At 49.4% G+C, this 14,069-nt stretch overlaps 1 protein-coding gene across 1 annotated transcript; it reads left to right on the forward strand.

The window, feature by feature from the left end:
* Window positions 1-4,416: 4,416 nt before the first annotated feature.
* CCDC198 (coiled-coil domain containing 198) lies at window positions 4,417-13,362 on the forward strand (the record flags this gene model as incomplete). The annotated part of the gene is made up of 6 exons (XM_082282801.1): window positions 4,417-4,636; window positions 7,813-7,889; window positions 10,629-10,715; window positions 11,753-11,851; window positions 12,247-12,412; window positions 13,118-13,362. 6 exons carry the CDS (start codon window positions 4,417-4,419, stop codon window positions 13,360-13,362), a joined length of 894 nt encoding a protein of 297 aa, XP_082138927.1.
* Window positions 13,363-14,069: the final 707 nt, after the last annotated feature.

Here is a 14,069-nt window from a genome sequence, read left to right on the forward strand (position 1 = left end):
TGAGCAGGGGATGAACTGTAAGATAAGAGAAATACATCTATAAGAAATGTTTACATTTGTACACTTAACAAGGAACGGGTGTAAATAACGACAATAAAATCTTTTGTAATAAACATTTAAGCTTTTGTCTTGATGAACTGGTGGGTTTAAAATGTGGATAAGTTTACATCATTTATCTCCCTTTGCTGGCACAAGTAGAGTCATTTTGGAGGATACAAATTTTGGATATTTCCAACTAAATCTCAAAATCTAACGTCTTGACTTACTTTCAATAAAGTGCCCTTTCAGCAAGGTAGCAGTTTTGGAAAAGCATTTCAAACCTCTTCTGGCATTTTGGAGAGTTCCTTTCTGAAAGGCACTGATGTTCACATTGATATTCCCAATTATTATCAGAATAAATATTCCATGATGTGCAAAACATGAGCCGGCCCCTCCCAGACCACACTGAGCTGTGCCTCTTTCCAACACCGCCTCTCTGGAAGTAGTGCTGGAGTTTGGGTGCCTTCAATAAAGCAAAAAGTAGCTTTATTTACCTCATTTTCTCCCAGAAAAGCTGCACTCCCAGCTGAGCTACAGAAGTCTCAGGAGAGATGGAACACCCTGGATCGCCGGTGTCCCTGGGAAATGCCATTTCCTGTTTTCTAGAGCCAAATCCAATCCCTTCCCTAAGCCTGTTGATGTGTAATTTAGCCTGGTTTACAGCATTCCTGGGACTGACCACTCAAGACTGTCTTTATTTGAGAGCACTTGATAGGCAGACAAACATTTTTCCCCCCTTTTTTTTAAAGGAAGAATTAAACCAACTGGAAAGCATCACAGGTTGCTGAGCTCTTCTGACTTTCCTGCCCACAGTTTGTGAGTTTGATTAGCAGCCAGTAGGGGTGGGTTTTGATGGTATTTCTGCCTGGGGAAAAAAAAATCATGTGAATAATAAGTTATTGGACTCTTTTTATTTGACTCTTCTATTGAATGTTTTTTTAATGTTCATGTCTAAACTGTCCCCAGCAGACAAAATACTTGTGTATGTTAAAAAACCCCACAAACTTGTGTTCTTTCATCACATGGCTCCAGAACTAGGGCTGCAGAAACCAACCCAACCAACTGTCCCCTGTGCCCTCAACCCAGACCTGTAAGGTTTGGATACACACACAAGCCTCTACAGCTCCTGGTCTGCTGCTTTTGAGAGGAGGTAGACATTAGAAATATTCCAGAAGAGTTAATTATGGAGGTACTGATGGGCTGAGAGCACCCTGCACAGGGCAGCTTGGCCCCTCCCCACAGTTTTGGAGCTGATACATTCATTTAAATTGCTAGATCGTTTTGGGGACTTTACTGAAATTTTACTGAAATTTTAGCTCCTGCCAAGCTGAACACATGGGGAAATCAAAACTTTCAGTATGCATTGATGAGTACTTTTTTGGCAAGCAGCCTCATGGCAGCATCTTCAGGCCCAGGACTGGATCCTTTAAGGAACCTCATTGGGAGTTCAGCAGGGAAAATTGTGTGAAATCCTCATGTGTGAGTCAGGTTTCATGGAATGCTTGACACATTGCATGGCCAGGGGCACGGGGTGTTAAAAAGACTCTAATCCCAGCAAGGAAGGCTTGAGCAGAGCAACCCTGCTTTGGTTTGATGTTCACAGAATGGTTTGGGGTTGAAAGGACCTCAAAGCCCATCTCATTCCAACTCCTGCCATGGGCAGGGACACCTTCCACTGTCCCAGCTTGATCCAAGCCCCGTCCAGCCTGGCCTTGAACACTTCCAGGGATGGGAATATTTCTTCTCTGGGCAATCTGCTCCCAGATTCTTTCCGAGGGTGCTCATCATCCCCAGCAATACCTAGAGCCCCCTCATTCAGCCTCTGCCCAACTTCCAGTTTGAATTCCTCATTAAGCATGGAAATAATGGTTTTCCCTGGAGCTCAGCTCAGCCTTTCAGCTGGAGCAAAACCCATCAAACCCAAGAAATCAGACAACAAACGGGGGCTCTTTGGCCTGATGCTGTTTGTGATCCATCAGAGGAACGGCAAACCAATAATGACCCCCATCAAATGACCCCCTTCTGCCCTCCCCACCAATGTGAGGTTCCATTTCTGTGGCACCATCTCCCAAGGAAAGTGCCGCTTTTGACCTGGCAGCTGCGTTATCAGATTCTCCTTATCACTGGAAGGAAAACAAAACGTGCTGTGAATAACCCTCCCCGAGCATCCCCAGCACTGCCTGCCCTCTCTGGAGGGCTCGGCGAGCCAGCAGCAGGACGGTGTTATCAGCACCACCCATGTCCCCAGCCTGGGCTGAGATAAGATGAATGCCCCCTGTCAATGCCGGCGACAAGGAGCAGAGGGAGGAACAAGCCGTGTTTCTTGACCTTACAGGTGTGTAATAACAAGCTCTATCAGCCACAGAAGTTTGTATCCCATCCAGGGGAGCCATGTTGGGTTATTTTCCTCTCTTTGCTGACCCGTTTGTTCACACTGTCGCTGCCTGAATGTGCTGCAAGCAGGATAAACAACAGCCTGTTCACGTTGCTGGGGTTGTTTCTACTTCACTCACTGGGGATTTGCATAAAAGCCCAGGCGTTATTTTGGCTAAAATCCATTCCACCCACTCGCCATCTCCTCCTTTGCCCACGGTTTTTTTGTGATTTAAAATTCAGTTTTGAGGAGAAGCTTTAAGCAGAGGTGATGCACTGCTGCAGTTGGGTGTTAGAGCGGTGACCCTTGGCTCACCTCCCCTTGGTTCACCTTTGCTCTGTGTGAAGGTGAGTAACAAACTCTGCCCCTCCGTGTGAAAATGCCCTGCCCCAAGTCATGGCACTGCCCTACCCTTGAGCTTTTCCCAGTATCTTCCTTAAAGAAAGGGCATCAGAGCGCTTAGGAGTCAATGATTTCATTTTGACTGCAAGAAATTTGCTGAGAAATCCAGTTCTGGTGGGATCATCGTCACTTACAGAGTTTAAAGCAGTAAATTAGATGGGAGAAAGGGATTAAATTCTTCCAGCTCTGCTGGGAAGGACTGTGAGCTGTCCCTAAGGGCACTGTATGGGACCAAAGCTGCTCCAGCCCCATGTTTCTACAGCACAGGACTCAGGAATTTCACTGAACTTTAAATATAAGTAAAATAAAATAACATTATTGCATTAAATAACCCCCAGTTAAGGATGAGCATCCCTGACCAGGATCTCAGCTTGCCCCAGTGACCTGCAGGAAGTGCATCCTCCTGCAGCCTCTCCCTCACCCCAAACCCTCACCTGCTGCTCTTGGTCCTCTTTGCTTTACAGAGTAAAGCCCTGTGGGAAGGAAGTGTGGACAAGAGAGGGGATTGGGGAGTGTGGGGAGCAGGGGGACCCTGTCAGGATTTTGGCAGCACCTTGGTAAAACACCAAATGCAGCACCGTGAGCACTGGCTTTAACATCCACTTTGAACGTGGGTTTCCACTGCTCCCACACATCCATCATTGCATTTAATTCATGATTTTCCCAAGCTGCCTAACAGGAATGACCTGTTCTCAGCAGGGGAAGCGTAATTAAAATAAAAAGGAAAAATAGACAGTAAGCATTGAGAAACACGGGAGGGAAGCAGGGTGTTGATTTTACATTTCCATTTGAAAGGAAGAAGACAAAAAAAAAATCCAGTCCAGGCTGCTGTGCTCCCTCGTGTCCTGGGTGACCTGGGAAAAGCAAAGTCACGAGAGATGTTGGTGCTTTGTGGCTGAAAACATGAGCTGGTTGGGTTGCTCCAGTGCTGAATATTTTCTTCTGGGAGCAACCTGGTCTAGTGGAAGGTGTCCCTGCCCATGGCAGTGGGTGGAACTAAAAGATCTTTAAGGGCCTTTCCAACCCAAACCCTTCTACGATCCTATGATTTTATGAACTATCAAATATCACTCACTTTGACCATTATTCCCAGTTAGCATTGTCCTAAAGCTGCATTTTTTCCAGCAGTGCCCCCAGCCAGCAGGAGCAAAGGTGGAGGATGCTCCTGGGCCAGGCCTTATTCCCAGCCTGCTTCTCCCATGCAGGATGGGAGACATTTTAACCCTTCTGGTGCTCCAAGGATTGAATTTCCTTCCAAAACCTGAAGATTTAGAAAAAGAGCTGCTTGAAGAAATACCTCACACCCAGCTGAGGTGGTGGTCCTGGTTGAAAATCACTTGTAGGTAAAAGCAAATCTTCTTTGGGGTTTGGCACTGGCTCCCAAGCTGCTTTCCCCTTCTCTGTCAGCAGCAGCCCACTCTCGTCCCAGCGGGGGAATGCCTGGGAATGGGTCAATGTTTAACCAAGGTGGGAAGGACATCCGTGGGAGCTGGCAGGGAGCTGCCTGGGCTCTGAGTCGCTCACAAAGATCCCTCTCCACGTTCAGGGAGGATGGTGCATGAGGGGATTTCCTTCTCCTCTCAGAGCCCTGGCTCTGCAGGATGGGTCTGAGCTCCTCCAAGGGGCACCCCAAGGTGACCAAGGTGGCCCCGGTGCCCATCCGGGGGGATGTGCCCGCTCTGGCTGCCCTGCACCGGCTCCCCAGCATGCCAGGACTGCCCAGCCCACACATCCCCCCGAGTGGGGCACCGTGGGGAAAGCCCATCTTCCACCTGGAGCTTCCACCTCTCCGGGAGACCTGGTACGGGAGAGCCTCTGCAGGTGAGGGGTCACTGCTGGAATGTCACGGGCCTGGGGGGTCACTGGGGCTGTGGGTTTGCTGGCTGCGGTGTGGGGTGGGTGTGGGGGTGTGCTGTTCTGCATCCTCAGCTTTTTGCCATTTTTGCCATTTCCAGGACGTTTTAGCTATGGGAAAACTTATTTTCCCCGCTCCACTGTTTTGGAAAGCGTCTCGCTCACCCAAGCCCAGATCCCAGCTCCTTGCTCTCCCATCAGTCACCCCCTGGAAACAGCCCAACTCCCCAGCATCGCCCTGGCACCTGCCTGTGTCCAGACAAGCCCTTGTCCAGCCACCCTGTGACTGCCATCACACCCCTGTCCCACTCAGCTGCCCCTGCCAGGCACTTCGTTATCACTGCCCTAATCAGAATTAGATTCTGGGCAGGTAAAACTGGAGTCAATGACAAATTTCCCAAGCCAGGAGCAGAAGAAGGCAGACAGACCTGGCTGTGTGTGTTTTCCTACAAGCAGCCTCTCCCCTCAGCCTTTAAGCTCCATCCATACCCAAATCCTTCCCAGAGGTGAGGAAGGAGGTTTGCATCCATCTGGAAGTGGATGTGCACCTCTCCACAACGAGCTGGATGGTGACAAATGCTTCCCACAGCCGTGTTAGGGGAGTGGAGGGAGAAACATCCATGAAAACCAGCGGGGTGGGAGGAAGGACGAGGCAGAGGGAGGAGGATCTGCAGCCCCAGCATCCTCCTCCCTGCTTTTCCATTCCCCAAAAATCAATTTCTGACCCACGCCAAGCATTGTTAAGCACTGCTGCTTCACCAGAGGCTGGGTATTTCCTCCAGGACCTTTCATCAGGGGACATCAGGAAGCAGTGAAAGCAAATAAATCTCTGGCATGATAGCAGTGACATTCATGGAACTGAGGTTTTGGGGAGAATACAGATCAGGTCTTGCTGGAGAAGAGCAGGGTTTAAGTACTCAGTGAGAACAAGAACAACCAAATGTTCCTGTTCTGGAAAATTATCACTGGGCATTTAACAAATGCTTGTTAAAAATGTGTGTTTTATAAAAAATTTAGTAAATGTAATCTTCCATTGCTTTCCATTTGCAGAAACAAGAAGGGTGTGCTCAGGAGGACTTGATCCATGTATTAGCTCGAGCTGCTGTCTAAATAAGCAAAGCCTCCAAGAGAACAGGTTTTATTTGGTTTATGAGGGTTCAGCTTGGATTATTTAAAATCCAGATTCCCCCAGAGGGGAGGATCTGCTGCTGCTGAAGTGCAAGGGTGAAAAACAGGAGTCACAAGGATGCCTTGAGCTGGGGCTTGGTGCTGCTCCCTGCTCTGGGGGGAGCAGATTTGGGCACAGTGAACCCTCAGCCCCCAGTTCTGTATCTGCAGAGGGTAAGGGCAAATCTCCTACAAGCCACATGCACGGATAGGATGGGAGGGAAAAATTAAAAACAACCCCAAACATGCACAACACAAACCATCAGACCTCATAATGGAGAAATAACTTCCTCAAAGCCGTACCCTTCTCCAGGACAAGCTTCTCACAGCCACTTCCCTGTGTCGTGTCCCTGTTCCCAGGTCCAGGAACCACCTCTTTACCTTTCCCTTTCCCCCAGAAATTCCCTATGCACTCACTTGCCCTGCAGATAGAGGCAATACTCCAGAACCCCCTTTTGCTCTGACAAGCTGCTATTTCCCCACGTGTTCCTTGCAGATGAGATTTGTCTCCAGAGGAGCCTCTTTCCTGAAAATTTTCCCTTCAGGCTCCCATTCCTGCATGTGTGGAGCAGCCACAGCTTTGTTCAGTGGTTAAACATTGCCAGGGCTCTGCAGAGCCCAGCAAACATTTACCGGATGGAGTCACCATCTCCATATCCCAACACCCTCATGGGAGGAAGAAATTCTTCCCTGTGAGGGTGGTGAGGCCCTGGCACAGGGTGCCCAGAGAAGCTGTGGCTGCCCCATCCCTGGCAGTGTTCCAGGCCAGGTTGGACAGGGCTTGGAACAACCTGGGATAGTGAAAGGTGTTCCTGCCCCTGGCAGGGGTTGGGAAAAAATGATCTTTAACATCCCTTCCAACCCAAACCATTCTGGGTTCTGTGATTATCTTCTCTCTCTTCTCCAGGAGCCCAGCCTGGTGATCCTCCATGAGGTTCAAGGAAGTCCCCCATAAGCCGACCTTCAAAAGAATTACTTTTCTTGTTAGATATGATTATTAAATTTGGCATCAACTGTTATGTTCTTCCTGCACTTTATCCCCAACTCTCCTCCCCTGTGACCATCTCAGGGCTCCCACCACATGGGAGCAGGAGCTGCTCAGCCCCACCTCACTTAACTCCATGTATAAAATGTCATTTGATCACACCAGGACAGTTTTTTGGGGTGAATAGGTGAGATAAACAGGTAAACTGTTGTTTGAAAGAAATACCTCTGCTCATGCAAGTATTTATTTGTGCAAGAAAAGAACAAAAGGGGCAGTGGTGTCCACTTGAGAGCACCAGCACAGAACAGACCTCAGCCCAGATCCCATCCAGGCCTCGGAGAAAGCTCTGCTTTAATACCTAATGGGATCACTAATGGGTGACACGTTGTCTTGGGCTGATTTCCAGAGTCTGAGAGTGCACCACTCGCCTGAGCACAGCCCTCCCACTCCTGCTGCAACAGCTCAGCTCTGCTCTGCCAGAGTCAGTAAATCAGCAGAGGTACTGCTCAGTCCCACCAAAAAATAACAATAATCAAGTCTCAGGGGTTGAGCAGCAGGAAAAAACCCAAACTGCTGCCTGTGCCTGACTTTAACAGGGCAGGCAGTGGGAAGGCAGCAGAGATCAGGGATTTCTTGGCCAGCTGATGGTCACAGGGCATGGGAGGAGAAGAGTCCCTTGGCCACCCGAGTCCCAGGGGCTGGGAGAGGCCACAGGAGACACGAGGATGGTGGTGGTCATGATTAGGAATGTGAGTGGCTGTAGAGGGAAGTTGGAGGGGTACGTGGTGGGTGTCTGTTAGAAATCACAGACACAGTTACGCCCACTTTACCTCTGCAGCCCACAGAATATTCCATGTGTTACTGGAATACACAGACAGGGACTTCAGTGGGACGTGCCAGCTGAAATCCAGGGCACAAATCTATTGCTGAGTGCACCTAAGCAGCAGATGGTCACCCAAAAGTAACTTCATCCATTTCTTTAACCTTGAAGGGCCCCTCTCTTTGAACACCGTGCCGGGGAAGGATGGAACCAGCATCATCAAACAGCACCCGCCTCGAAGGCCTCAAGTAAGGAGAGTGTGAGGAGCTCCCTGGGAGCTGCTCTGCTTGACTCCTCCAAGTGGGGTTTTGGGGACAGGGGCACGTGTCACAGCACCACGGTGGGGGAAGCAAATATCCTACAGCAACACAAGGGGGAAGTCCTGCTTTTGGGTGATCACCAGCTTTATGTGCTCTGGAGACACCCAACAAGGACATGTGTGGGACATAGGGCCACCTTTGCTGTGATGTCCCACTGTCCTTTGGGGTGTCTGGGTACCTGCAGCCAAATCCTGGCTCCCATGGGGCCAGTGTGGCCAGGACAGAGCCCTTTGCAGAAAGGATCCAACTTGCACCGTGTGGGGCTGGTTTCGGCTCTTCAGGCCCAGCATCCCGTAAGGGTCAGGCACCAGCTTAGGAGCAGAGATGATAGAGCAGACAGACATGCTGTGCAACAGGGGATAGTGAAAGACAGAGCAAGCATTCTGGGTTTCAGGAATTGCTGTTCATGCTCTGTACCTGCCCAAACTCCCCTCAGTTTCCCTGTCCTGCACTTCCCTGATCCATTCCTACCCAAGAACCGAACCCCATGACTATACCTGACCTAACAGTCAAGATTTTCCTCCACACAAGGGCTACCCCTGCATAACTAAAGCTCAGAAATGTCTTTAAATCCTTTTTTCTCCCCCTGTTCTTGGCACTGGTGAGGCCACAGCTCGAATCCAGTGTTCAGTCATGGGCATTTCTTCCTAATATCCAGCCTGAATCTGCTTGGAGCAACCTGCTTTAGTGAAAGGTGTCCCTGCTCATGACAGGGGGATTGGTCCTTAAGGTCCCTCCCAACCCAAACCATTTCAGGGTTCCATGATTCTGTGAACAGCAAACCCACTGGAGCAAGGATGCTTTGCTTGAGACTTCCTTGCTGTGATTACAATCTTTTTATTATCATAAAGAAGAGCCACCAAATGAGGTCACTTAAGCCCCCTCCACTCAGGGCTGTGGCTCTGGGTGTCACTGGTGGCTTCAGAGAGCAGAGGAGGCCGCCAGCTATGGAATCATGTGTCCCTGGGTTTGGTGGGATGATGCAACAGCAGCATCTGATCTGAGCCCACCTACATGCTGAAAACTGTCATATGGCATCACAGTTTCCTTTAGAAACCCCTGCCCAGCACGAGACTTTTTAGTTACCGATTTATTTCCATCATGGCTCTACTTGTGTATTATGGAGACACGGTTTATACTCATTTCAGGACAAAGACTCTGTTAATCCTACCCTGTTCTGCTGCTGGTGCTCTCAGGGAGTGGACATAGCTCCAGCAAAAGCCTTTTCCTGTGGGAATACTTTCAAAGGCAGCAGAGCAGGATGACGTGGCCTTCTCAAGGACTTTTAGAGGATCTTGGTCAGTGAGTGTTTCCAGACAAAAACCTGTGAGGCTCACAAGAACTAAAGGGAACAGTGAACTTTCCAGCCTGGGACAGAACTTCACCCAAAAGCCTGAAGCTTGGTTTCCCCAGCAGGGCAGGGGGATGAGCTGAGGGATGTGGGAGGCTTTTTGCCTCCATCCACCCTGCACTGGTGTCTTCCTGGAGTGATGCCAGCCCGGACCACAGCTTGTGGTGTCACATGCTGCCATCTAGTGCAAATTTCCAGTTTCATATTTAGCTTTGTGGAGTTTTTTTGATGCTAAGAGACGTGAACTTGGCTTTGGGGTCTAGTGGGGAATTTTCCCTTTACATGACGCTGGTTTTCCCTCCTGCATTTTTGCACCGATTCAAAATGACAGCTCAGGATCCAGCAGCAGCTCAGTGCAGACAGAGATGTGTCCCCATTTATTGGACCCTTGTTCATAATCAAGGAGTTCATGGTGTCCCAAACAAAGAACAAGTCAGGTCTTAGAGACAAAGTCCTTGATGATGTCCTGTTCAATTTTTATGGAAGCTGTACTGAGCTCCCATCCTAGCAGGGAACTCTAGGAGGAACCACCACGCCTGGAAATGTTTAAAAGCTGTGTAGATGTGGCAGTTAAGGGCCATGGTTCAGTGCTGGACCTGGTGGTGCTGGTGCTGGGTGATTGGTTGGCCTTGATGATCTGAGGGGTCTTTTCTAGCCTTGGTGATTCTATGAATGCCAAGCCATGAAAAGACCCTGCAACACCTCCCAGCCTGTCATGATTTAAGGAGGCGTCTTTGCTCCTTAAGATAAAAATCCATGCTCAGAGCAGCCTGCAGAGCAAGTCTCTGCCAAGTTCCACCAGCCACCAGAAAAGGACTTTGTACCATGCACAGTTCTGCAGAAAGAGTTTTATTTAAGCCAATGCAAAGACAGGCTGGACAGAGGGAATGGTGCTCTAGGTCTCCTCTAAGTGGGATCTGCCCTTTGATGACCTGATAGGATACTTTAAATTAAATGATGACACCTCTGCATGCTCCAGCTCTGCCATGAAGCAATCTGAGCTGCAGCTTGGCTTCACTCTGGTCTTGGAGGGAGACTTGGGTGCTGTTGAGGCTCAAAGAGAAATACCTGCAGGGATGAAACTGCTGTCAAACTGGGGCCTGGCTGCTTCTGCTGTAATGCAAAAGATTCCCCCAGTTTTGCCCACTCCTGAAAGACCAAATGATGCTCATCTCCCTGAGATGCCAAACTCCTTCCTGTATCCCAAGCTGCTGGGCCAGAATAGGAGGTGGAAAAATGTCCAGGTAGTTTCATATCCAGTTTTATGATTGTGTAGAAAAGAGCAATGCTAACTTTTATAAATATTGGACTTGCAGAGGCTTGAACCTGCCATCCCTCCACAAGCAATCCCTCCTGCAAAGCCCTGGAGTCAGCGAGAAGTGGCTGCAAGCCCAAAATCAAAGGTAAGTGCATGAGTTTGTGCCCTTCCACAAGGCATTCCTGGCTGCAGGCTCCTTTCCCTCACACTTTGGGCAGCCTGAAGGGCAGAAGCTGGTATTTAACCACTGGCTGTGCTCCTGTCTCTGGCTGAGCCCAGGACGCTGAGCTGAAACACTGGGGTGTGGGTGAGAGGATCCAAAATAAGGGAAAAGCTTCTGAATTGCCAGCATGACAATTCCCTGGATGAGATGGACCTGCTGAGCCAGGATATTAAATATTTTAGAGGCTGAAAATATGAGAGACACGTTTTTAAATGGCTCACTTGAGCACCCATCACTTGCAGTTGGTGGGAGAAGGGAGAGACATTCTTGCTCTTCCTGAAAGGAATTTGGAGCCAGGTGGGGGTTGGGGTCTGCTTCCAGGGAACAAGGGACAGGACGAGAGGAAGTGGCTTCAAATTGTGCCAGGGGAGGTTTAGATTGGATTTTAGGGAAAATTCCTTCACTGAAAGCACCGTCAGGCATTAGAACAGGCTGACCAAGGCAGTGGTGGAGTCACCACCCCTGGAGGGATTTAAATGATGTGAGGTTGTGGCACTTGGGGACATGGGTTACCAGTGGCCTTGGCAGTGCTGTGGGAACGTTTGGACTCAATGATCTTAGACACCTTTTCCCATCTTAACAATTCCATAAGTGTGATTTCAAGGCTGCAAACTCTGTGTGCCATAAACACCCCCTGCAGCCCCAAACATGCAAAAGCAGTTCTTCCCTTTGGATCATGAGATTGATTAACTTGGAGAACCAACTCCGCGTGGTAACACCTCGGGGGGCAGAAGCACAAATACATTGTTTTAATGAAGTTTTTTTCCCTCATGCCCCAGAGCTGCGGGATAAACTGCAAGCACAGTGGAAATCTGTGATGAATTCCTGCAAGCTGGCTATGCAGGGAGATGCTCACTCCCTTTATCCGGGAGTGCCCGAGGGGTTTGTGAGCTGGTGGCTCTTCCTTTCTCTTTCACAAAGTGCAGGTGTCTTTATTTGCATCTTTAAATACCCCATAGGTGCTGGAGAAGAGAGGGCAAAGCCTGAACCCTCTCCCTGGCAGGAGGCAGCACTTGCACAAGCTTCAGATGCTGGACTTGACCCGCAAGCGACGAGAGGTAATACCAGGATGGATTTGGGGAGGGGATGGGGGTGTCTCTCCTATGGACCAGGGGGCCTCAGAACTCTTGCTGGGAAGGTGAAAGGAAGCTTTCCCTGTGTCTAAGGCAGAAGGCTGGTGGGGAGCATCCCCAGGGCCCCTGTGATCAGCAATTCCCTGTGGTTTTTCCAACGCTTTGCCCTCATTTGGCCATGACTCATGGAGAAACCAAAACTCCCTGTCCCAGTCATGTTCTGTCACGTACCCAGTCTGGCAAATTCCATTTGCTTGGGTTAAACTACTTGACTGTGCAATTATTTCCAGGGCCAACCCCCCTAATGCTGGGCCACATCGGGCCATTAAAATGTGTTTGCTCCTCTGCTGCTTGTGTTGACAACTCATTTTCAAACCCAGGCGGAGCTGAAGCGGAATCTCCACAGGGAGGCAAAAATCAATAAGCAAAAAACCAAGCAATTCAGCCCCAAGGATGTCCTTGGCACTCCCCAGAGAGGCGACAGTGCCAGAAGCCGAGACCCCATCCCTGCTGAGCACAATCAGCATTTTCATGAAGACCACCCTGGTAAGTGGAATAATTTTCCAGGGCGATGTAAAACTCACCAGCCCTCCTAAATGTCACCAGAGAAGTTTCCCTATGGAAGATGCTTCCACTGCTCCATCTCCTGCAGTGATAAGATGCAGGTTCAGAAGGCTGGGGGGGAGAAGGCTGGGAGTTGTGTTTGTAGGACAAAGCATTGGAATGCTTCAGAGAGCTCTCTGGGGTAAGTGTGACGCTCACTGAGGCTGATCACTTTTTAAGTTTAGGGTTTTTTCCCACTGTCCCTACAGAAGGGGGAAGCGAAGTGGATCTCAGCCACCACTTCATCCTGACCTGTCCAAGGCATGAGCCCTGTCCTGCTTTGCCTGCACATGACAACCTTTGGCACAGGCTGGGAATGTATCACCGAGGCCAGAAGTGCTCAAATCCGTGAAAAACTTGCCTGAAGGTGAACTTTCACCAGGAGGAAGGGGAACAAGCTTGGCTTCCTATTCCCTCGTGGTTCTTCACCTCAGCTCTCTTCCCCTTGGGAATAAAGCCAGTTGCCAGACTCTGTAACTTCACCAGATATAATCCTGAGTGTGTTGTACCCCACCCTGACCCAGACATGGGGCCTAGTCTTGCAGGGAGCTCTCAGGATTTTCTTCGTCCGTAGCCATTTCCAGCTGAATTCCAGGTGACTGAGCAGCTCTGCAAAACCATGATATTTTACTCTTTTCTCTCCCCTAGGAAACACGTGGGGTGGAGGACTCTCCAGGCAGCCTGACAGGGCTGAACTCTCTCCAGACAGGAGTGGGAAGGTTGACCTGTGGTTCTGCATGGAGCCACGGGCAAGGGATCTGTTCTGGGACTCCTCCAGCACAGGGTCAGACGAGTGGGAGAGGGAAGAGAAGATTCCCTGCAAACCCACGCTTGTGAGAACCAAGACAGAGAGAGTTTCCCTCTTTGATGACTTCTTTGACAGGGATTTCTAGTGGCATGGCTTGGGCTGTGCCAAAGAAACGAGCCCCAGCTCCAGTGGGGCTGGAATCCTCCCAGGTGGATGGGCTGAGGCTGGAGACACAGTGCTGGCTGTACATGGAATTCCTGCCAGCCTGAGCCAGTGGAAAGGACAGCTGGAAACGAGGAGCTCGCTGATGTGGGGTGCACAGTGACCCTCTGGGTTGTGTGGCTGAATCAAAATATCTAGGGAAAAATGCCTTGGGTGGAGCAACAGGGAAATGGGGGTTGAAAGAAGAGAAGGCGGCTGGCAAAAAAACCACAAGCGAAAGCTGGGAAAAGTTCTGGGTTAACCCCAAATATTAAATTTCAACTGAAATGAAACATTTCACTTGCCTTTGAGTTACTCAGTCTTCCTGTTTAACTTGGGGTTAACCTTTTCTAAACCACAAACCCCAGTTCAAAATGCAAGGTAAAATGATTTATTTAGAAAGCCTTTCAAATATTTATTTTGGCATTTCTAAAATTCCTTTTTTACTTTTGTGGCTATTTAAAAAAAATTTCCTCTCCTCCCCTGTCCTGGACACAAAAATATATGTACTTTCTTCAGTACTAACCTCCAGTTTTATATGCAATCTAAAAAATCTGGCTTTGGTTCACTTTTTTCCCTGTTCAAGTTTCAGTGCTGGGGAGTGAATGATGGAAATGGAGGGATTTCCATCTTTTCCTGCAGACACTCTCC

This window comes from Coloeus monedula, assembly GCF_965178545.1.
Source record: "Coloeus monedula genome assembly, chromosome: 6".
Lineage (NCBI taxonomy): Eukaryota > Metazoa > Chordata > Aves > Passeriformes > Corvidae > Coloeus > Coloeus monedula.